Raw genomic sequence first — 24178 nt, forward strand, 5'->3', positions numbered from 1 at the left:
AACGTTGTTTGAGAAAAAAGAGGGGAATCGCATGTAGGTCCTCAAAAGTAAAAAATTTGCAAACAATGATTAATAGAATATAAAATTATTCTAAAGCTTAAAGGCTCATTTGTAATTATTTTTTTGATAAAATGATTAATTTGTTCTTCCAATAATCAATTACTGAATAGCAACTTTCTTCTTCTTCCTCCCTCTTACTACTCTCTCTTCCTCTTCTGACACCAATGTAATAATCAAATTCACCTTTCTTCTCATCATGCTTCTCTATTTTCTTTCTTCTTCTTCACCCCTCTTCCTTCTTTCTCTTCTTTCTCAAGCTCGCATTTGAAGCATTTCACTCAACAAGTATGAGTGGATGATCCACTTTTATTCAGATAGCTATAGAGATGATAATCAGGTGTTCAGCCAACTTCATCCCTCTCACACTAACTAGCGTCTTAGAAAGATTCACCATAGTGTGGAAAGAATGGATTAAGTGTGTTGATTTTGACATTAAAGCTAATACAATTATTTTTTTTGGCCAATTATTACATATTACGAACCTATCACGACTCCTCGACAGCTTTATTTTGTCTAAATAGGACATAGAGAGGGCTTAAGCCATATTTGTTTTATCAAGTCATAAGCCATAATGTACATGTTCATGTTCATTTAATGAAAACAAGTTATTATTTTTGAACGTTTTGTTGTTTCTGACATAGACTGCAACAAATATACATCTTATGGTGTAGATGTTATTTATGAAATTTATATTGTTATTTACGAAGTGGACGTTATGCAAACTTTACAATTAATTTATGCAGATGTTTATGTATATCATATAGACAGACCTTATGTTGTAAATATATAGACCTTTTGATATTATCAATAGATGTTCTGTTGTGAATTAGTTAATTATAGCTCTCAATAAATTGGATTATAGGAAAGATGGCTTCTACATCTTGCTGTGCAGTAGCATTTTCAAGAACTTTAACTTCTGATCTTTTGATAGTTAAAAAGATTGGATTATGTATTGTGAAAACATGAACATTATCTTGTTAATATTAAATATTCAGTTGTAAATTCTTTATATATGATGTATTTGTTCATGGAATTCAATGAAAATATATTGTGAATATATAAGGACCTTGTGTGAATGTTCATGTGTGCCATATAAAAAGGCCTTGTGTTGTTAACATGTGAAACTTGTTATGTTATTTGACAATCTTTAACTTAATCAGACAGACCACATAAAATATATAGACATTATATTATTAATAAATAGATCTTGACATGTTATATACAAACTTTTTGTTATTCATAAACCTAGAAAACTTCTGCAAGTGTTCAACCTAATAACACGGACCATATGAAATAGATGGATATTATGTTGTTAACAAATAGACTTTTTGTTAAGCCTAATCAATTGATAAACTAGATACACGTGGACTTTCAGTTGAAAATATATGAAGATTGTGTTATGCATAATGAATATTGTGTTGTACGTTGTTTGCCTAACTTGTGCATTTTGTTAAGTCTAATCTACTGATCAACTAAATACAAATGGACTTTCAGTTGATAATTTATGAACATTGTGTTGTGTATAGAAAATATTGTGTTGTACATTGTCCGCCTAACTTATATATTTTGTTAAGCCTAACTTACTAATAAACTATATAGCATGGACTTTCAGTTAAGAATATATGAAGATTGTATTATGTATAGTGAATCTTGTGTCGTACATTATTTGCTTAATTTTTACATTTTATCAAACCTAACCTATTGATATACTGGACACACATGGACTTTTAGTTGAAAATATATAAATATTATTTTGTATATAGTGGATATTGTGTTGTACATTTTTAACTAACTTGTACATTTTGTTAAACGTAGCCCACTGATAAATTGAAATTGTATGGACTTTCAATTGAGAATATCTGAAACTTGTGTTATGTATAATAGATATTGTATTGGATATTTATTTGCCTAACTTGTACATATTGTTAAGTCTAGCCTACTGATAAACTAAAATTGCATGGATTTTTAATTAAAAATATATGAACATTGTATTGTGCATAGTAGACACTGTGTTATACATTGTCGCGCAAGTTGTGTTTTCAAATCATAAGAGCAAAATTATACTTTTGGTCTAAAAAAATTGCAACAAGGGCCCTTAAGCTTGCAATGTAATATGAGAATTTTTTAGGCTTAAAATGTAATAATCTGTCTTTTCAGGGGCCTTATTATGATTCCTAAAAAAAAGGTTGAATGAATGACAGAGGTAAATGGGCAATTTAAGGGAAGTTGATTTGGGGAGCTTTTCATCAAGCATTGGGTGGGGAAGATGTTTAGGGCATTAAAAATTTATCAACCTAACCTTCTCTGTCCTTATCTTCACGAGCTTGTTTGTTCTTCAAGGCTCTCCTCCTTAGTTTGCTAGTCTTTAGAGAAGCTTTTTACCTCTGTTGATCATCACTTGCTACCTATTAGATTACTGCCATTGCTATTCGTGATTCTCATTTGGTGTCTTCCATGGTCAAGGTTGCCGGATCTACTCAGTAGGAAAACCGTGGCCCTGTTTCTCACTCTCTAACCTTTCTTCCTAAGAGGTATCAATAAAAGAGACTAGATTCACAAGCTCTAATCTCTAATTTGTGGTTATATGCTCTGGTATGTGATTCACATGCTTTGGATTTGGTTGCTTCATCCCTATTCTCATACTCTTTAACGTGTCTCTATCTTCTTGTCATGAAAATTTTAAAATGAGAGGTTTTGTGGAGTGAATAGCACATGCATGCTAGGATTAGCTTTGATTTTCTCCTAGGCTTTTTCGATAACAAACTCTAGTATGTTTATTTAATGTAAACATAAACTCTGGTTTGCAAACATGAGCGCTTCTTCTCTTGGTCATTTGACTTAATGGTATCAGGTTCAGCCTCAACTTTGTTATGTAGAAGAGGTTGGAGGATCGAACCTGGGGAGGCTCTCCGTAAAGGAAATAATCCGCACACTACTGCGGGGAAGCCTTTGTCTCCTGATGCTCACCGTAAGAGGTGGGGTTGCCTTGTTGTGGGGCCTGGGGGGAGAGTGTCTAGCGTCTCAGGTGACGGTAAGATCTCGAGGAAGGTTGTTACATTTTTAATGACAATTTCTCCCTGCAACCAAATAGGCCTCAACCTTGCCTTCAACCAAGCTTATCAATTAATCAATATATTAAATAATAAATATATTATATAAAATTAAAAAATCTTTTACACAATCATATCAATGTTAAATTCAAATCTAAAATCTCTTTTAAGAGAGAGATGTGACATTGATGTTAGGACAACTAACTGTTGAAAAAAAAAATCATTTACCTATCTATATATTTTAATAAAACATGCTATATTTATGAGGGTAATAATTTCAAGAAAACAATTAAACGTCCGATGCATCAGACGGGAAAGTTTTATCCTTAATGTGGACCTGGTGATTTCATTTCCCTCCAGCGCAAAAAGCCAAAAATATAACCAATTTTCTTCTCTCATTTCATTTGTTACTTATTTACATGTCCCAGGTCCCAAACTAACAACGTTTTGGGATTACCGTTTTGATAATGAGACGCAAAATCTTACCCCAACCACTGTTAATTAAAATCTAATCTTACATTATGAATTTCATTGAATTTGTTTCTCTGTATATAAGAAATAGATTATTTATAATGACACAATACATCTTAATTTGATTTGTACAATATTTTTTACATGGTGAATGAAAATTATTCAAATACATGAAAAGTAGGTTTGTGGGGGAAAAAAATCCAGCCACGGGCAAAAAGCAACTTAGTTCTCATTATTGGATTGAATGGATAATTAAAACCGAAAACATTTTCATACTTTTTAATATGTTTTTATTTATAACAATTATTTTTATGATCGGCATGTAAATAGTAAATATCTGTACTTTACCATGTATCATCACATGTTTTTTTTTTTTTAATTACATGTAAGTATCATCTCATTATTGATTTATTACGTTATAAGAGATTGATCATTCCAGTTAAACCCAACTCCCATTGATTATATTTTATTATCTATATTGTCATATTTTGTCCATCAAAATTAATTTCTTTGCAGGTTGAAAACTTAAAAAGATATTGATATTTGGTTGGCTTTGCACGAACATTTACATGTTGGAATTACATATCCATCTTTAATAGAAATTGGTAATTATATGAAATTAATAAGTAATAATTTGGTATATTTAATCTCGTAAAGTCTGACCGGAAGTCAGGAATTAATTAGGCTTGATTGAATTGATTGAATCCAATTCAAAAAATTTATCTTAATATCAATATCAATTGGAATATTATATTACCATAATTCGTTCCATTATAAGATGAATTTATGAGGATTATAATTTCTCATTTTATAATAGCCCCTCACATTATAAATAATTGAAGAGAATTTATCTCATAATAAATACCTCTTCTTATCATTCGTTTTCTCTCCTTATCTTTTTGTGCACTTTCAAAAAAACTCTTGTAGTCTGACCTCTACATAAGTAGTATAATTGAACACCTTACACCCAAATCTGGTGTGACTCTATCATGAATTTCATTTACACTTCAAATACTTATTTATTCATATTCTTCATTACACTACTTGTTTGAAATTTAAGACACCTTCATTTATTCTTTAAAATATTAAAATATAATGTATATCCATGTGCATGTACCTTGTGATTTTTAAAAATTATCATATTTGACATACCTTATTATATTGTATCTAATACATATAACTTTATGGGTACTTCTAGATTCAAGATTTTGGAAAGGAAAAACAAGGCTCTTTTGAGATAAAGAATGCTCTATGTAAATGAAAATTTTGATTTTGCCAATGAGAAATGTAATTTTGTATTTGTGAATAAAAAAAAGACACAGCTTATAATATCAATGATACCATAAATGCAATAAATATTAGATATATGCGTTTTAGTGATATGAAGTAGTTATAGTGAATGGGGCATGCGTTTTAAGAGATGAGAAAAATTACAGTAGAACTATACATAAACTCATGTTTTATATGGATTTTAAGATGTATTATTCACGTAGATAATATAGCGAAATATCCTTTAAATCACATGCCCAAATGATCGAACAAACAAGAAACTGATGATGATGTGATAAATTAGTGTAGTTATAATGTTAGGCGCGTGAATTGGCTTCAATATATAGAAACTACCCTATTAGACCAAGAAATGGAAAGGAAAGGACCGTCTGATCGAAAGAGGAATTAATGTGATTCCTGTATTGCCTTCTTGTCTTTTAGCGAGACTAATTTCACTGTTGTGTGTTTAAATATCACAATAGAAACAGAGCACTCTGATAGTCTGAATCCACTTAACAAATACAAGAATTAGATGAGTCTAAGAAAATATTGCACAGCAAATTTCATTGGAGAAGAAACGGTGCAATAATCAAATTTAATTCAACGGAAGGTTTTCAGCTGAAATATAAGCACGTACATTATTTCATGTTTATTAAAATTTGTGAATTCTAAGAAAACGTGTTTTTAACCTATGCCCTGTTTCATATAATGGAATTTTTTTTTAATGAAAATGGATATGAATATTAAAATAAAGTTTAAAAATATATCTGATATCTTCATGGAATATTGGTACACTTTTTTTAATAAAAAATACACATTCATAATATTAAAAGACTAAAATACCCTCACTCAAACAAAAAAAAAATCCCTAGACTAACATAGCCACCCTTCTCTAAAATGCAACAAGAACCATTGCTAGAAAAATCGAAGGCAATCCAATCCAAATTCAACAATCAAGAAATCAAAGGCAACCTGATCCACAATAGCCAAAGTTCGATCCCTATTTCCACAGTCAACCATCTAAAGAACAAGCCACAATGACCTTGTCGATCGTTGCCAACATGAATTCTAAAGTGAAGGGAAAGGGAAGGCTTTTAGGGAAAGGGATGTTTGCGAAAGTCTATCATAGTAAGCGAACGCTGACGGGCAAGAGTGTTGCGATCAAAGTGACGAGGAAGAAAAAAGTGTAGCAGCAAGGGATGATAGAGCAAATCAAGCGGGAGATTTTCATCATGTGCTTGGTTTGACACCCCAGTGTTGTTGAATTCAAAGAAGTCATCCACTAAAACAAGTTGACCTTCTTTGTCATGGACATGAAGTGTGTTCATGGTGGTGAGCTCCTCCACAAGGTCGCCAGAGGTAAAGTTAGAGAGGATCAAGCTTGAAAGTACTTCCAATAATTGATTGACATCATCAATTTTTGTCATATCAAATAACAAGATGGAGGCCATTGTCGCCGATGATAAGGAGGTTGTTGTCATTCACAGACTTAATTCAAGGGAAGGTTGAGTGGGACAAGAAAGGAAAAGGTAAAAAATGAAAAAGGATATATGAAATTGTTTTTTTGTTTTTTGTTTAATGAAACCCAATTTCATCAATTTTGATGGAAATAGTTTCCATGTGAAAGTCTAATTCAACTTAATTTTAAATAACCAAATATTAAAAGTTTTTAATTCTATTTTCATATTTATTTTCACCCTTTCAATTCCATCAATTAAAGGTCTTATTGACATTTCTTTTGAAAATTTCACATTTAAAATGCTTTGGTTTTATTTAAAGTGAAGTAACCTCCCTTAAATGAATATTTCTTTTTCAAAAATGTTTAAAACTACATGATTTCACCTATATTATAATATAATATAATTTTTTAACTATTATAAGAAAATTATAAAATAATTTGGCTAAAACAGAGGCAAGTAAGTAATATTTTTCGATGCTCAATTTTGTTGGGAAGGATACTGTAGTCCAAGTCTTGGATTGCATTCATCGGAGAAAAAGCATTGCAATTGAGTTCAAGAGCTGAATCTAAATTTAAGGGTTATTTTTATCTTTTAATTTTATTTGAAAGATTACCAGGCACTTTAAACTTAATTACAAACCAATTTTATCCCTTAAGATTAAAGATCTCCTCTCTCATCGCCTGATGTTAACAAGGCCTAAAGTTCGTTTATCATCAGTGGATCATAACATTTTTTAATATTGTTTATTATTTTTCATTGGACTAAGGATCATTTTTGCCCAACAATTTTTGCTTGAAGGGTTAGTAGGCACCCTTAACTAAAATATTTTATAATAAAAAATATTAAAAAAAGTATAATGTATGCTTATTAACATGGTGACAAAACAACAAAATAATAGATGAGAAAATTTTTAATATTAAGGGACAAAATTGACTTAAAAATGCCTTACAATTCTTTAGGTAAAGTTAGAAGGTAAAAGAGTCCTTTAACAGAAACAAAAAAAAACCTTTTCAAGAATGTATGGGGCTTGTATACTGTTTTTAGTTTAATCTTGAGAAGAATTTCCGTTATAGATTATTGTATCAACATAATTTAAAATAATAACCGCATAATAATCCTAAAAATATGTCATAAGATTGAAGGTATTTTGACAACTGAAAATTAAATGAATGTTATTTTGTTTCTTTTTCATTAAATCATGTTTTATTTTTATTCTTCAGCGTTACCATGTAGTTTTAAAATTATATAGTCTTTATTTTAAATTATTTTAATAAATAGTTTTTAATTGAAATTCTCTTTAATTTCCACCCTATCCTTGCACCTTGAAATGAAATGTTAAACTTATTGTTTTATTATAAGAAGGTGGGTGGATATTTAAAAATTAAATAACGATCAATTTTATTTTTTAACATTAAAAATTCTTTTTTCTATTAAAGTTTTACTATTTTTTACAATTAGTTATTATATTTTTAATTTTAATATTTTTATTATAAAATATTTGAGTTTAAAGTATATACTCTTAAAAATAAAATTAAAAAATATTTTTAATTTAATATTTTATTATAAGATAAATTTTAAAAAAAATGCAATGTGAGACATGGAACCAGAGAATTCTTAACTTTGAAAAACAGAAATAGAATTTCTACACTATTTTGTAATAGCAGAGTGTCTGTTGACTTTTCGACTAAAATAGAACAACGAAAATAACCCTAATTCAAATTTAAAAAAAGAATATGGACGACGCAAAATATCTTTAAGCGCCTCTTGTTACCTCGCATTCCCCGCCGGAAACCACGATGGGCAGGCCAGCCTCCACTATCGAAATCCCCGATAGACGGCACCGTTCAAGCCAAGGAAACGGCCACTACACCCCTGATTCCGATGTCTCTGATGATTTCCGTAGCCGTCGTAGCCCTAGTTATGAATCATACGGTCGCTACGCTGACAACAATCGTCACCGCCGTCGATCCGAATCACCTGAATGCGGAAGCCCTAGATACGAATATGGAACTCTAAACGGCGATACTTTACCAAAGCAATTCGGCCGTGGAGATCGCCGCCGAAACGACGCGTTTCTCCACCGTGATCGTCAGGATGGTGGGCGCTCTGATTCAGATTCAGACGAGGAGCTCAAGGGTTTGAGCTACGAGGAGTTCAGAAGGTTAAAGAGGCAGAAGATGAGGAAGATGTTGAAACGCTGTATTTGGAATGTTACGCCGAGTCCCCCAAGACGTGAGAGCGATGATTTGGAGGAGAAAGTGGAAGAAATTTCTGACGAAGATGGACATGATGATGTAGGCAAGACTGCTTCGGCTGATAGGGAAGCCAAATCAAAAGGGGAATCTGAATATTCGTCTGAGAAATGTGCCAGTAGTGAATCGGAGAGTTCGTTCGAGTCTGAGTCTGATTCTGAATCAGATGTTTCACGCTCAAGGCGAAAGATGAGAAGGAATTCCGGTTCCAAGCGCAGGAGTAGGAAGTCCTACAGTGACACTGAATCTGAGGAAAGTGGAAGTGAATCTGAAGACGTTCGTGGGCGGACAAAGAAATCGGTTAAGAGTAGGAGAACCAGAAGTAGACGGAAAAGGAGTAGTAGGAAGAGGAAGAGAAGGTATAGCGATTCGGACCTCAGCGAAGACAGTGAAAGCGAGGAGTCTGATGCCAGTCGATCTACAGATGATCATGAGAGGTCAAGGAAGAAGCATAAGCGATCTTCCAGGTCTCGTTCAAAAGGTGGCCGGAGAAAGAGACGGTCTCATGCGAAAAGTGACGATTCTTACTCTGAAGAGAGTTCGGATGCCAAAGCTGCCGATGCGCGGAGCAAGGTGGACGAGGTGAAGAAGCCAGAAATTAATGCTGAGGCGCTGAAGCTGAAAGAATTGTTTGAGTCACAGAAGAAACCCGCATTGGACGATGAACCCATTGTTGGACCACAACCTTTGCCGAGAGCTGAGGGTCACATTAGTTATGGTGGGGCGCTCAGGCCTGGTGAAGGTGACGCCATTGCACAGTATGTCCAGCAGGGGAAGCGTATCCCTCGTAGAGGTGAAGTGGGTCTTTCTGCGGAGGAAATTCAAAAGTTTGAAAGCCTTGGATATGTGATGAGTGGGAGTAGGCATCAAAGGATGAATGCTATTCGTATTCGGAAAGAAAACCAGGTTTATAGTGCAGAGGACAAGCGTGCTTTGGCTATGTTTAACTACGAAGAAAAGGCGAAGAGGGAACATAAGGTTATGGCTGATCTGCAGCGGCTTGTGCAACGCCATATTGGGCAGGATGTTGGTCCAACTCATGATCCTTTTGCCGCAAAACCCTTGGATGGCACTGACGCCTAATTTCACGTATGCTCTACCTGTTTTCTTATTCTTTTATTTGAAGTTCCTTTCAGTGCATTTTATTCAGCTGAGTATGGGTTAGACGATAAAATTTGTGGGATATGGAGTTTTGGAGTATGGAACAGTAAGCTGGTCTGGGATTGCTAACTTCATTTGAGCTTATTTTCTGTGAGAGGGAGCCTATTTACCCACTGAAAACAAATTGACCAGTATCGTGCAATGTGCACTTACCAGCTGAATAAAACTGGCTGTTGAAGAATTATTAGAATTGGTTTTTAGAATTTATATAGGCATGCTTGAATTTAAACCAATGGTGCACCTGCTTTTGAATGTTGCTGTTGAATTTTCTGTCTTGATTGTGTAATCATGGATAATTATCTGCTCTTTGGACCACTCATTGAGCTGGTTCACATACTCCAGCATAACGTAACAAAGCATTTAATGACACTATTTATTTATGATTTCTTCTGTTAATAGTTTTTAAATTGTATTTTAACTGCTGAACAATTTGAAAAAATAGAACTTTTTATCCACATAATCACATGATGGGGTGGTCTCATATGTCCAGTATGCATTTCGTTTTCTTTTCTTTTACCGTGTCTAGACTCTAGATCCCTTCTTTTTAATTTTTTTTTTTTCTAAACTCATTATGGGCTGAGTATAATCGATATGGGGAGGTTGAAATACGGGAATGAGTGGGTCCTGAAGCACAAGTAGGTTGTTTGTCAAACTTAAAAGACCAAATGATTACAAAGGATTTTATTAGTTTGACTGTATAGTGTTTTGCTGCCCCTTTAGCGATTAACCATTTCTTGATCGATCCATTTTCAAGTCAAAACGAGGTTAAAGAAAATGAATACAACGTTACTTTTTTAAGTCTGATCAGTATTTTGTTTGGATCCAAAAGTCTGTCTATTTCTCTCACCCTTCCCCCAAAACATCTCTCTGTTTTATTTAACACGAATTAATAAAAGGATTTGCCAATAGTTGCCGAGCTATAATGTCATCAAGCTTGTTCAGAACTATAGTTTACATAACACTGCTCATCGATTCTAGCTTCTTTACGCTGTGTACAGCAGCGCTTACACACAACTCTGCTCTTAGTGGGTAATTACGATTTCGGAGAAGGAACATTAATTCTCATTTTTAAGATTGGAAGAAGGAGTTATTATTCTTGTCCAAGTAGCATGCAGGAGTGAGAAGTGAGAAAAAAATTGTTTCTTACCCCATCTGGTTGGAGGAGAATGGAGAAGGAGATTTTAACGAGTTCGATTTGAAAGAAATGAATAAGTGGAGTTATAAAATTTTAATAAAAAGAAGATATAAGATAAAAGAGTAATGAAAATTAATTAAAAGCTTTGAACCCCACTTTTCTAATTTTTTTTTAGATCGAACTCGTAAAATTCTCCTGAGTCTTCTCCCCCTTCTCCTCCAAAAAAGGTCACTTCAGAGACGTACAAGTCGTGTTCATGCATAGAGCTTTGTGAATTTTTCTTGCTTAAGACTTTCGCTGTTTTTTCTTTTTGGAGAGTTTGATAGTATTATGATTATGATTATTTATAAATTATAAATTTTATGTGTATGATACATTTTAATTTTTGGCCTCAGATCCAATTATTTTTACCTCATGACAGCTTCAATGTTAAAAGATCAGCCAATTAAATCAGCACAAGAGTTGAAGCCCTAGTTATTTAACTGGGACCCCTTCGCTTCACTACTGCAGAACCTGCCATGCAAACTCAAGGCTTTGATACTTTCCATTATAGGAAGAACCCTTCTGCAGTGTCACCAAATAGGGAAGATACTTCTTTTCCTTTCTCTTGCTCTCTCGGGAAATAGAAGAGGGCTATCTTAAGTTCGAGATTTGACCATTAGTGTTACTTCTACCTGTACTGAACCAATTACTGGAAGTGATACAAAAGGCTTCCCTCCATGGTCAGTCGCTCAAACAAGTTTCCGAAACTTGTAAATTTTTTAAATGACACTCATCAAAAGATTCATCAAAGTTGTGGTTGTGTGAAACCAATTTTGTACAGTGAAGTCAATCAAATACTTGGGATATTACGGCCAGGAAAACGAATAAATCTATCCTACAAACGGAAAAGTTGTATGATGATAATAACTTAATAAACTAAGTTTAATAACCAATAAGCTGATGGAAGCAGAGGCAACTGTTCTGTTGGCAGAAGCCCCTGTTGAATGCCTGAACTCAATTCATTTTCACCATACTGACGATAGTTCGATGTAATTTCAAGCACACTATCAAAATCCGTGATTTTTCAAGCGTTTATAGTGGTTTGAAAAGTTTTAGAATCATTCAGAAGCTTCTTGATTAATTTTGAGTGCAAGGCAATTCTAGAAGAATCTAGACATTTCTAGCATAAAAATCTCAAAATATAATCCAGAGAATTCTTTATAAATATATAAATATTTGTCAAAACATATTTTGTAGAGAATTTTAGAAAATCAATGTTAATTGTGGGATTGAATTAATCTCTATTATCTATTAAGGGGGGTGGTAGGGCTGTGCAAAAGTCTTTCAGTCCTGTATGGTCCAGTCCAACTCAAGATAGTCTCAGTCTTGTTCGGTCTATATAGATACTGGTCCTTCAGGACCAAAATGACTAAAAAGATCAGACTATTTTTTCGGGTTGGACTGAACAAGAGACCAGGCATCCGGACCACTTGGTCCAATCCAGTCCTATTAATTTTTTTATTATAATTATAATTAATTTATTTTAGACAAATGTTTGAAGTGTAATTAATGCTAAGGAGATAATTGTATGAAGATTTGTTAAGTTTGTTTCTAAATTATTGTTGTAATATAGTATTGTTGAATTTTGTTAAGTACTGTTTTTGTTAAAATTATAAATTTAAATTATTTGGACTATAATAAAAATATTTTTTCTTATTATTAAAAATTATTATGGATTTATTATTATTATAAGTGTTTTTACTATTTTAATTGAGTTTATTATGTTGGAATGGATTATTGCTTCTCATAGAATAAAAAGAGAAAAAAAAAAGTTAAGCGAGTACTGGATTGACAGGACTAGTCTCCTAATCCTATGGACCAAGTTCAGTCCTGTTAATTTTCGGGTTATCACTGGACAAGATTAGACTACGGGTTGCCTAACCTAATTCTTTTCATGAAAGAGATTAGATTTCGGGTTAAGGTGAAGTTTGGTGCCGTCCTGTCTTTTGTGCAGCCCTAGGAGATGGGAACATTTTAGATATAAGAGAAGGTTTATAAATACCTCCACCTTCCCCATTTATAAGCATTCTTGAGTTTTCAAAGTAATACAAGTTTTATATTCTCCAGTTGCTCTTAAAATTTCCATCATCTTCTTATTTATAAATTAGACTTATTTAGCATTTTTTGGTGAAGAGTATCTAAATACTGTGTGAGTTGAAAGACTAGTCCCATAGTAACATGTTTAACTTCCCAATTCAAAATAAAAAATAAAAATCTCTAATAAGCTAAGTTAGGGCCTCTTTGACTAGTGTGGTAGATTGAAGTGTGAAGGTGGAGACGTTTGGTTGGTTAGTTTTTACGGTTTAGCAGATGAATCTCAGGTGGGAAACGGGAGCAGGGGACCTCAAGACTTTTGATAAGACGATGATTCTGGCCTTATGTTATCAATGTGGGATTATCAGTGCTATCCGGAGAAGAAGAAGAATATCAGTCCACAATGAATTTGAATCCTCTCTTCATTCATAGATAATCAATAAGTATTTTTATGCACCTATTTTAAATCATGAGATTTGCTATAATTCTAGTGAGTTTTTAGGATTTAACTCACTTAACCAAATACATTTTGAACTTTTTTTCAAACCTCCTTCAAATTTTGAGTTATGTATATATAAGGCCTTTAATATATAATTTTAGTGAAATAACGGACGAATTAATATTATGATAGTTATTTGCTGTAAATATAAAAATTTAGGGGATTTGTTACAAAGTAGAAAAGGTCATAAAGGCATTTACACACAACCCAAATTTCAGATGTTTATGTATAATTTAGCTTTTTTAAAAATTATTATCCACTTACTGTAATTAAAAATGATTAATTTATTATCTTTCAAATAATTTTTTTATATCGCTCGTATCCTATTAAGAAGACTGAGTTGAGAAATTATGTTCATAATTTGAATCGATGAATGAAACTATAAAAGAAATGAATGAATCAATTTTTACAAAAAAAAAAAAGATGAAATTACTGAATGACTAAAATGAAAAGTTCCACTTAAAAGAACGAAAATAAAAAAGTTAGTCCAACAAAACTAATTATAATCTCCTCAGTTGCTTCATAACAGGAAAGAAGATAATTTGAAAATAATAACCAAGAGATGATGCAGACAAAACAGTGAAAGGTAACTTAAAATTCACCGGCTATGTCTTTGAGAGTGGAATAACCGAAATGCACAGACAAGCACAGTTGCAGTTGGACCTGAAATCTCGGAGTCGGAGACAGCATCAGTGAAAATGTGGAAATACCAACAAACCGACTTAACTACATTTATTTAGGCTCTACCTTTATGATTTTGATAGTTACAGTGTGGGGGAAAACAGCTATAAGAGCAAGGCCGTCTTCATCCCGTGACACTTTAGTATTTTCTCTTTTCCCATTGCCTTTAGGTTAAATTCTCTCTCGGACCTCGATCATGTTTACCTGGGGCTGTTGCATGAATTGACTCGTCTAAAGACTAACCACTAACTAAACACGGTTACTTTTACCTTTCCCTTTTCTCAAGAACTTGTTTTAGTTATTTGGTACGTCCGAAATCAATGGGGAGGCCTCTTGCGAAGGTAATAATCAAATGCGGAAAAGAGCGGATATGGTACTGATGCCACTGGGAATAAATGGTGAGGGACCACCGGGTCTGAATCGAGTGTGTGTAGAAGTAGAAGGAGAACATATTTGATGCAAGTTGGGTGGCTGAGAAGGAATCCCCACAGCACACGTCGTTGTTAATGTGGTGTTAATTGTGGACAAGTACCTTTGCATTGCATGAGTTGGGCTTTTCATCACATGGACGTGTGGAAGCATGGAGGAGTGATCCCAGATCTTGGTGTCTAGTTTCGTCGGGAAAGGTCCCTGTTCGTGCCTCGCTTTTAACTCTCTCGTATTATTCTTTTTCTCCTCCACCTCGGATCGGAGGATACAGTGACTACTGTTCCCCCCACTAACAAAGTTAACATTAAGCTGCGTTCTCAAGCAACGCTTTTGTCTCTCGCACTTTTCCATCTCCTCTCATCATTCCCCTCCCACCCTTCATTTCTTTCTAGTCTCGGCTACATTGCGAATATATTGTCTTTTCTTGGACGACCTTTTCAGGATTCCCAGACACTCTTAAGCGCTAGATGGCCATCCTCATCTTTAAAGTCAATGTATTTGTTTTCCAATTAAACAAACCTCGTATACATAGCAATTAATGGCTGTGTGTGTGTGTGTGTGTGTTACCCAGTTATCTAGACTTCATCAATTCTAATGGGTCCTCACCTTTCATTATTCTGACAAAAGTCACAATTTCTGATGAATGCTCTTGCTTTTGCAAAGGGATTGCTCCTTCAATTTATATTTTGTATCCCTGTCCGGGATTGGAGTGATAAGAAATGTGAAACAATATTGATGAAGAAGCCAGCCGCGACATGTGTTTCATGGCCCGTCAGGTTCACACCCCATTGTTTTGGGGATACATATTCATTTCGCCCGTGATACACTCCTTGCATTATTAAACTTCGATCCATCCAGAACGACCGCATGAATCATGATTACATTGAACCTTTCCTCCCACTATTGACTTCACAATCCACAGTTATCTTATCCCACTCTCGCAGTCTGATTTTCCCTTTTTAACGAAACCGAAAAGTAGACTACTGGTAATTCCTGGTACAAAATTTTGAACTTGAACTATCCATCTAGATATATCGAGGAAGTGACTAACTTTTAAAGCATGTTCATAAATTGGAATCCCAGAGATGAGCACTCATCCCCATCGTGTGTGGCAGGGCAGCCCCATAGTTGAAGTACTTTCTCATGCAGGAGTCAGAGAGAGTACCTGCAAAATGACGAATGCCAGCGAAAGGTTTCTTCTCTTTTCTCAGACAGGGAAGAGAAAAGAGGTTGAACAGTCAAAGAATGGCATCAAGAAGTAGGGCCATCCAGCAATGGGATTGCCCCCAAGGTGGGGGTACCTAATATTGGTTGGTTAAAGAAAGATGATCTAATCGTGTCATGATTTTAATTATTGAACATGATGGTCAAATGGCCTGCCTTCTGCCACTACAGCTTCTTGTGCAACTCTCACAGGAGTCTGTTTTCAAAACTAGACGGTTTAACACACCCGAGATGGGCCCGCCAGCCAGTTGCAATGAATGGATCGGCATGATAATTAATTAATGAGGTGATTTCTTCTTCAAGCAACCAACGATTCTATGCTTAAAAGTTATTTTCATTGTTAATAGTTTACTAGTTTCCCAATTTCTAGTTTTGAATAATTGAAGAGTCGCTCGCTTCATCAAAACCATCCTGCTTTGTGTTCACTTTGGTTTTCGCCCAGTTACCCTAAATATGAGGTTTATATATTGATTCCGTTCCTCATCTTTTTCAGTAAATAAAAAAAAAAAGTACATAAAATTTTCTGATGCGTGCTGTGTTAATTTTGTGGCACTAATTTTCCCTGATATTTCGGTGATTTGAACCGATTCGGAGTAAAATTAATGGAACGTGATAATTTTCAGTTAATTAATTTTACTCTTTGTTGGCATAATATTCCCACAATTATCTAGAGCAGTGACAGAATTATCATTTTCTAAAGAAAAAGGTGGCCTTTAATTATTCAAAGTAACAAAAAGACAGATAAAGAAAAGAGTATAAAATAGTAGCCTTTCCAGCAAATACCCAGTTGTGAATTCGCTTCATGCACAGCCATTTCAGGGCTTCTTCTCTCATCCCCCCATGTGCTTAAAGTAGCCTTTCCTTCGCTTTCTTTTCACTGCCCATTACGCTGTATTCCCTAGGGGAAAAAAAAAATTCCATTCACTCACTTTAGTTATTATTGAGCTTAGTCTCTTCACACAAACAGAATTGACAGGTAGAGCAAATCTACCTTTCGCCTTCTCTTTCTACTCTCTCCTTCGTATTCACGCTGAAGATATAGATACCAGCTAAAGAATGATCTGGTCGCTTGAGTTCAACTCGAATCGGCAGAGGTAGGAGTGCCTTCTGTTTATATATTCTATTTCATTTCTACAGCAGAAAAGATCATAATTCATACATTCAGAACCAGGTTGCCGCTCGTCGAAACCACAGAGAGAAATTAGATTAGAGTTCACACTCCAGTTTCCTGAGCGTGTTATCATGAGGGAATTTCCTTCTTGTTTTGGCGAGAATGGTGTTCAGGTTGCTGATTCATCCTCGTCAAGCACCGCCTCAAGAGCAGCCCAAAATGTAGTGACTTGTGTCTATCAGTGTAAATTTCGCGGCCGTTCTTGCTTAATCACGGTTTCATGGACCAAAAACCTGATGGGTCAAGGCTTGAGTGTTGGAATAGACGATCTAGGCAACCAATGCCTGTGTAAGGTTGATATAAAGCCATGGTTGTTCTCTAAAAGGAAAGGGTCGAAGAATCTGGAGGTCGATTCCAGCAAAATCGACATATTTTGGGACCTGAGCTGCGCAAAATTCGGTTCAGGGCCAGAGCCATTGGAGGGATTTTACCTGGCCGTCGTGTTCAACCACGAGACGGTGTTACTCCTCGGGGATCTGAAGAAGGAAGCAAACAGGAAGATTGAGAGTGACTACGCTCGCTCCGACGCTGTTTTCATAGCGAAGAGAGAACACATTTTTGGGAAGAAGTTTTACGGAGCAAAGGCTCAATTTTGTGATAAAGGGCAAGTGCACGATGTGACGATAGAGTGCGACACAGTGGGGCTCAAGGATCCTCGTCTGGTCATACGAATCGATAGTAAGATGGTGATGCAGGTGGAGAGACTGAAGTGGAAGTTCAGAGGAAACCATACCATATTGGTGGATGGTGTTCCTGTGGAAGTGTTCTGGGATGTACATAACTGGCTGTTTGGGAATGCCATGGGCAATGCAGTTTTTATGTTCCAGAGCTGCATTCCCGCTGAGAAGCTATGGCCAGCCCACTCTGTCTCGGATCCTTCTGTCCTGAAATGGGCTTACTCTCAACAGTTTAGGGATTCCCAGTTGCAAGGTCTTGGATTCTCTCTCATTTTGTATGCTTGGAAGAATGATTAGTGAATATATACACACACACACACACATAGAGAGGGAGACTTGTTTTTATATTTTCATGCTCAAGTGTTGAAACTGATTTTACCGGGCCCAGGTTTCAATTATGATGTGATCCCATTACGTGATGATGCTTCTACAGCGTAATCGTCCCTTCTCTTCTTTTTCTTCGCATTCCTCTCTTCAATCGCATGCCTTTCCTGCCCTTCATATATTCCTAGGATAATTTAGTAATATAGACTAGTATTTTTCATGTTTGAATTGCATAGTCTGCTTAAGCATGAGCTTTATACTGATTAATTCCATTTTACATGTGTACATGATGTTGGTGATGAACTCGGGCAAGAGAAACCAATCCGTAAATTCTCTGTTCTTCGATCTGCTGTTGCGGCTCTCAAGTGCTCACTGACTAGTCTAGAGTGATTGAAATTTAAGTCTTTGTCCACACTGCCCAATATGTGGCAAACGGATTTCTTTTCATTCAAGTGAAAGCACTGAAAAAATTTTAGTATGAGTCAACAAAGAGCAATTATATATCTAAAAGAAAAGTGAGATCATTATCAATGGACGTTCAATAGAGTTGGTAAGAATTACTGCTAGCATTCCTTAGGTAAAGGTTCGAACCTTAAGGAATAACGAATGTAATAATTAAAATGATTTCAAAAGAGTCATCCCATCAATATCCGTAATCACCATAAGGTTTCCAACACAAGGGGTCCGAATTTAGTCTAAGTCAAACAATGAACCCAAAATACTTTAAGATATCGGGTGGTCTAGTACTTCAAAAGAAAAGTGAGATCATTCACAATAGCCCTTGCCTCCTGATAAGTAATACTAACTTCCTTAAGAAAGGGATGGCACAGCAGACTAATTTTTCCCTTTGGTGTGAGAATGAGACCAAAGGCGTTTGCCGCAAGAGTAAAGAACAAAAGTGATAGAAGCGATACAGTTTTGTCGTCCACTAACATTGGCGTGGGACTGAGCGTGAGTAGCCCGGGCAAGAAGCAATCATAAGCTTTTTTATCAACATTGTTGGAAGAGAGAGGTTCCCAGGGCTCCCTACATTACGTAACTGCACGGGTTCTTCCTAGCTTAATCCAGAAATTAGAAAAGGTGATAAACACACACTCACACAGTGAAACTAGCGTGCATGCACAGAGAAGATCAATACTGTTGGATTTTAGATTTGATTTTGTTGAATTTTGACAAGATTCTTTATTAGATAAAATTCCAAACCTATACTACGACCACTTCCATGTGAAAAATTGACTATACACGCCCCAACTTCTCTCCTTCGGATCCAAATCTTAATCCACAAATCAAGGAGCGATCCTCAGTGGTAATTTAACTAAGCAAGGGCTGGAAGTAACGCTGAAGCTGTACATGTCCACCCGAAGCACGTTAAGACAAGGGAAAGTATATAGAAAGGAGTTATTAGTTAAGATATGTGCATAAATGCCTGAGCACCTGTTATGTTGCTTTTGAATATGAAAATACAGGCAGAGGCAGAGACAACAAGACGGGGAAAAAATTAAGCGCAATGATGAATCATCCAAATCACTGCTTCTTCTTACGACCAAACGTATCTTCAGCACCACTTGTAACTCTTTCTCTCCGCTCAGCAATCATTTCTGAATATGCCTGACAACGAATAAATATAGCTTCGTTAAGATAAACTCTTTTGCTTATTTTTCTATTTTCTGCTGCGTCTTAACTTTTAATTGAATGAAGGTGCTGTAGAACCTACTTCCAGATAAATCACTGATCCTACGCACATCATGGATAGTCTACAGTAATATTCTTGGTACTATTGTCCTTCATTTTGTGATTCGGAGAAACACAAGAAATAGATGATTGTACAGTTAAGTATAAGTTTCCTAAAATGCTTCACTGGCAATACTACATGTTGGACGCCTGTGGGAAGACATACGTATAAAAACAAGCACTTTAAATGTTATTACAGACATCTTGCACAGGTTCCATCAACATGTCCACATCAATGTATTAAGACTTCAGAAATAATCGGGGAATATAAATCCAATGTCATCTCAAAAACCTCTTGCATATAATGTAAATAAGCCAGAGAATGAAGGAGAGATCAGATCAGTTACGGAACTAACTTTGAACATAAAGTACTGACTTGTGATCATGTCAAAGACTACATTTTTTTTGGTGGGGGGGGGGTGGTTGTAGGAAAAACCAAATCCTTTTTTCATGCAGGACATGGAGCTTTAATTAATACGTTGGGATGATTCCAGGTGCAGGTAAGTTCAGAAAGAAAGAACAAGGAAGTAACACAGATAGTGAGTTAAAACCTTACCTTGGGATAAGAATACAGAAACATGTACCACCAAGCGGAAATTAGTAACAAGATGACCGAAGTGACAGCCACAGAGCGCAAAATTAACCAGCTAGTGGCAATCATTAAGATTCCTGTAAGGGTTATTGTCCAGGGCTGACACCTAAAAAACCAAGGATGACAAATCCAAGTCAAAATAAGAAGGCTGGCTTAAACAACAGCTTTCAGCAATGGTGGAAATGGAATGGCTATTAACTAGTGGAACAGAGAACAGGCGGTTCATCTCATGCGCTGAATGCTATCCCTAAAGCACCAACCAAAAGTCACCAGCTCCAATGATAAAAGAACAGAGGCAAAATATCTAGGGCAATGAAAATAAAATAGGAACATGAGGGAAGGCTCACCAAGAAGGTTTAGTATCCCAGACAGAGTCGTACTCGAGGGAGAGTTGGTCGAGGTAGCCTTCCATATCCTCGACGGCACCATTTTCGTCGAAGAAAAGAGACTCCTTGGGGTCATTGGAATTAAGACGGAAGGCCAAAGTTTTGTTGGGGATTTTTGGGGAACTGAGAGTGGAAGACGAATGGGGGGAGAGAGAGGGATAGGAGACGCGAGGTTGAGTCGGGGAATGAAGATGTTGAGGGAAGCCCAGGAGAGGAAGCTGCAATGGGGCGAGTGTCCTCATTTTCCGCTAAATATGACTCTCAATCTCCGAATGTGTACATTACAAGTTTTTCACCTTCAATTCACACAAGATATTAAGCCGTGCCGAGGCCCGAGGGTACGCCATGTCTGTATAACTGAATTTGATAAGCAAGAGATAATCCATCGTACAACTTCATGACCTTTCGCGGATTCTTTCCTCGTGCCAGGAAGGGCTCTCTCCCCCTCCCCCCTTTCTCACACTCATGCGGGCTAAAACTTAAAGAAAAATCGAAAATAAAATTCCCTCATTTTATAAATAATAATTTAATTATTTAAAATATCATAATTTTATTAAAATTTTTAAAAAATCTTGTATTAATAAATTTTAAAGTAAAAATATAATTTTTTAATAAAAATAATAAATCTCAATCATAATTTTTATTTTGTAAATCTTAAAAGTTAAATAAAAACTATAATTTTTTAAATATAATTATTATTATTAAAAAATAAATTTTTAAAATAAAAAATATTAATTGTAAATTTTATTTAAAAAATAATAATTTTTATTTAAAGAATGACAACAAAGATAAAGTAATTTTTTTAATTTAAAATTTATTAATATAGAAATTCTTAAAGACTTTAATGAAATTATAATATTTAAAAATATTAAATTATTATTTAAATAATTTGAAGAGATTTTATTTTTATTTTCCTAACTAAAAACACAAAGAAGTTGGTTATTAATATAAAAAAGAACTATTATTGCAAAGCACTTTCAAAAATTGAGAAATGATGTTTAATTCATTAAATACTCCCTCCAATCATATTTATAAGACACTTTTTAAAAGTAATTTTTTATTTAAAATATAGGACATCTTGCAATAATTAAATAATTTTTTTAATTTTATCCCTTTTTAATTAGTATGAGGTTATTTAATGTAGTTATATTATTATTTAAAATCAAAGGTAAAAATAAAAGTATATCTCAGTTTTTTATGATATATAAAAAATTAAATTTTTTAAATTGCGTAAAAAGAATGAAAGTGTTTTATAATAAAAAATGAAGAGAGTATATTTTAAAATTATCCTTATTAAAAATATGAAGAGAGATATACAGTATACACTAGGCTATAAAATTAAATTTATAATATGAGTAAAATTAAAAAATAATAATAAATAACTTTTAATGTGCATTTTATTAAGAATCAAATAATCTCTCTAAAAAGTTCCCCATAACAAAGAAAAAATGGAGTGTATATTAGGGACTCGATCAAGCTGATTTATCCGGATTGGGTGAACTTTTGGTCTCACAATTGATCGAAGAGTCTCAGACCACTAACTTGTGTGCGTAGCTCTTTATGATTGTTTTTGTCCTCTAATGAAAGGAATATTTGGATTGGATGAGTAGTTTTAATATATTTACTTAATAAGTATCTTAATTACAGCTATTAAATTTTATCAATGATTAAAAATTATCAGGATATCTTTTAAAAATTTAAAACAATTCTCATGATCTAAAACTTTAAAATTTAATACTTATTAAATATTATATGATAAAATTTCTGACAATCTTTCATTTTTTATTTTGTCTTGTGAGACACATTAAGTGGATTTAGTTCACTCATCAAATTCAAATAAAAAAATTGAGTATCTTAAATTTATTTATTATAAAAGTATAATATTCTTTAATGTCTAAATATAAATTAAAATCAATTATAAATATTTAGTCCGTATTATCCTGTCAAAATTTTACAAAAACCAGTATAAAATATAAAATACAGTATATCAAATTCAAAAGCTGTTGATAAGCCGCATTAATATCACAATTCATGAATTTAAATCTTTTAAAGTCAGGATTAGAGAATATAGGTGAAGTTTTTTTTTAAAAAAATATTCTCTCTCATTGTATTCTCTGTTATAAAATATAAAATATCTCCTCTCTTTTTTAAAATGAAAAATTCATAAAAATTCACCAATTTCAATTTCAAAAGATTTTAAATCTATAATTCACATTCAATTTCATACAAAGCACATGCCTCATTATTTAATGTAAACTGTAAATTAAAAAGCTACACATGTTTACATGTTACTGATGTCATATGTTCAAAATGAAGCAAGCAAAACTCAATACTCTAATATTATGTTTGGATACATATTGATTTGAATTTAGACCAAATCCAAATCCTAAACCTATGGATCTGAATAGCGAATTTAACTCAAATTTAAATTGATATTTAAATATAATTTTTTTGTAATTACAAATCTTTTCTACACATTAGAAATTTTAAATTTCAATTCCCTTTAAATCACCCTTATTGCCACCCGATGCCAATTTGCTGTTGTCACTGTCATTTGGTGTCGATCCATTGCCTTCATCTGGTGCCAGTTCATTACCAGTCTGCTACCTTTAACTAAAGTTGGTCTACCACTATTGCCCTTTGGGATTGATTTGTGATCATCATTTGCATCCACATTTATTGTCTAGCACTAAATGACATTATAAACTAGGAATTGTTTTGGTGCCAAATGCCGTTGCCACCTCCCATGACCAGACTACCTTTATTGACAAAGATTGAACTATTAATGTCGAACGCGACCGGACCTTCACTAACAGGATCAAATTGTCGACGCCAATTGAGACTAGATTGTCAATGTCAATAGGGACAACAATGTCATTGCTTATTAAGATCGATCCATCGATGAATACGAGATTGAATTGCCAATATTGATTGGGACCAAATCATTAATTTTGATTGTAATTGAACCATCAATGTCAACTGAGATTAAATTTGACTATTGATATCATTTAAGTTTGGACAACCAGTGTCAATCGAGACTAGACTACCACCCTTATTTAGGACCAAACCATCAACTTTAACTAGAACTGGATCGTCAATATCATTTGAATATTGAGTTGCTTTTAAATTTAAATATTAAGTTGCCTTTAAAATTACAATTAAAAATTCATCTCATTCAAACAAAATTTAAAACTTACAAACTTCTAATATAATATTTCAAATATGAAATTTTAAATTTTTAATCTAAATCCACCTATCCAAACATTACCTAAAGCAACTTCAAAATCAGTAAATTCTTTTTAACGAAAACTACATAGTAACTTAAAAACTAAATATAAATCCCACGCTTGACATGATATTTAATTAAATCTTAAGTCGCACTTGCACCATTTAAAACTTACAGTTTGTGTATATTTTATGCTTTATATAAAAGTATAAAATTTGATAGCCTTACCTTGAGTTGAAAATCCATGAATTTCTATGCATTTTAAAAAATATTTTATATTTTATAAAAATAATAATATGAGTAA

General features: G+C 34.0%; 3 protein-coding genes across 6 annotated transcripts; 2 read left to right on the plus strand and 1 right to left on the minus strand.

The window, feature by feature from the left end:
- Positions 1–8043: 8043 nt before the first annotated feature.
- LOC129306563 (uncharacterized) lies at positions 8044–11667 on the plus strand. Of its 2 annotated transcripts, none has more exons than XM_054947231.1 (2): positions 8044–9651; positions 11254–11667. In XM_054947231.1, the coding sequence occupies exon 1, from the start codon at positions 8107–8109 to the stop codon at positions 9643–9645; it is 1539 nt and encodes a 512-aa protein (XP_054803206.1). In that variant the 5' UTR covers positions 8044–8106; the 3' UTR covers positions 9646–9651; positions 11254–11667. The 2 variants fall into 2 exon arrangements, with proteins under 2 accessions (XP_054803206.1, XP_054803207.1); XM_054947232.1 differs by having other exon boundaries at positions 11280–11667.
- A 4880-nt stretch (positions 11668–16547) lies between these two features.
- LOC129306421 (uncharacterized) lies at positions 16548–18278 on the plus strand. 2 transcript variants are annotated; one of them, XM_054947032.1, is made up of 3 exons: positions 16548–16861; positions 16933–17868; positions 18004–18278. In XM_054947032.1, exons 2-3 carry the CDS (start codon positions 17010–17012, stop codon positions 18051–18053), a joined length of 909 nt encoding a protein of 302 aa, XP_054803007.1. In that variant the 5' UTR covers positions 16548–16861; positions 16933–17009; the 3' UTR covers positions 18054–18278. The 2 variants fall into 2 exon arrangements, with proteins under 2 accessions (XP_054803007.1, XP_054803008.1); XM_054947033.1 differs by having other exon boundaries at positions 16939–17868.
- Positions 18279–19246: 968 nt separating this feature from the next.
- On the minus strand, positions 19247–21101 carry LOC129306423 (uncharacterized). 2 transcript variants are annotated; one of them, XR_008592210.1, is made up of 4 exons: positions 20610–21101; positions 20227–20368; positions 19374–19547; positions 19247–19283 (listed from the first exon to the last, which is right to left on the minus strand). XR_008592210.1 is itself a non-coding variant. In XM_054947034.1 (3 exons), exons 1-3 carry the CDS (start codon positions 20888–20890, stop codon positions 19464–19466), a joined length of 507 nt encoding a protein of 168 aa, XP_054803009.1. In that variant the 5' UTR covers positions 20891–21101; the 3' UTR covers positions 19247–19463. The 2 variants fall into 2 exon arrangements, 1 of the variants encoding a protein (XP_054803009.1); XM_054947034.1 differs by having other exon boundaries at positions 19247–19547.
- Positions 21102–24178: the final 3077 nt, after the last annotated feature.

This window comes from Prosopis cineraria, unplaced genomic scaffold, assembly GCF_029017545.1.
Source record: "Prosopis cineraria cultivar Desert tree isolate PC_DT_omini unplaced genomic scaffold, ASM2901754v1 PC3, whole genome shotgun sequence".
Taxonomy (NCBI): Eukaryota; Viridiplantae; Streptophyta; class Magnoliopsida; order Fabales; family Fabaceae; genus Prosopis; species Prosopis cineraria.

What these genes read in the sequence shown, in the direction of transcription:
- LOC129306421 (XM_054947032.1), top strand. Translation starts at nt 17,010, where the DNA reads ATGAGGGAATTTCCTTCTTGTTTTGGCGAGAATGGTGTTCAGGTTGCT. An exon ending in TAGGGATTCCCAGTTGCAAG is followed by an intron (nt 17,869 to 18,003) that starts GTCTTGGATTCT and finishes TACCGGGCCCAG; the next exon opens with GTTTCAATTATGATGTGATC.
- LOC129306423 (XM_054947034.1), bottom strand. Translation starts at nt 20,890, where the DNA reads ATGAGGACACTCGCCCCATTGCAGCTTCCTCTCCTGGGCTTCCCTCAA. An exon ending in TGGGATACTAAACCTTCTTG is followed by an intron (nt 20,369 to 20,609) that starts GTGAGCCTTCCC and finishes TTGGTTTTTTAG; the next exon opens with GTGTCAGCCCTGGACAATAA. An exon ending in TTCTGTATTCTTATCCCAAG is followed by an intron (nt 19,548 to 20,226) that starts GTAAGGTTTTAA and finishes ATTCGTTGTCAG; the next exon opens with GCATATTCAGAAATGATTGC.
- LOC129306563 (XM_054947231.1), top strand. Translation starts at nt 8,107, where the DNA reads ATGGGCAGGCCAGCCTCCACTATCGAAATCCCCGATAGACGGCACCGT.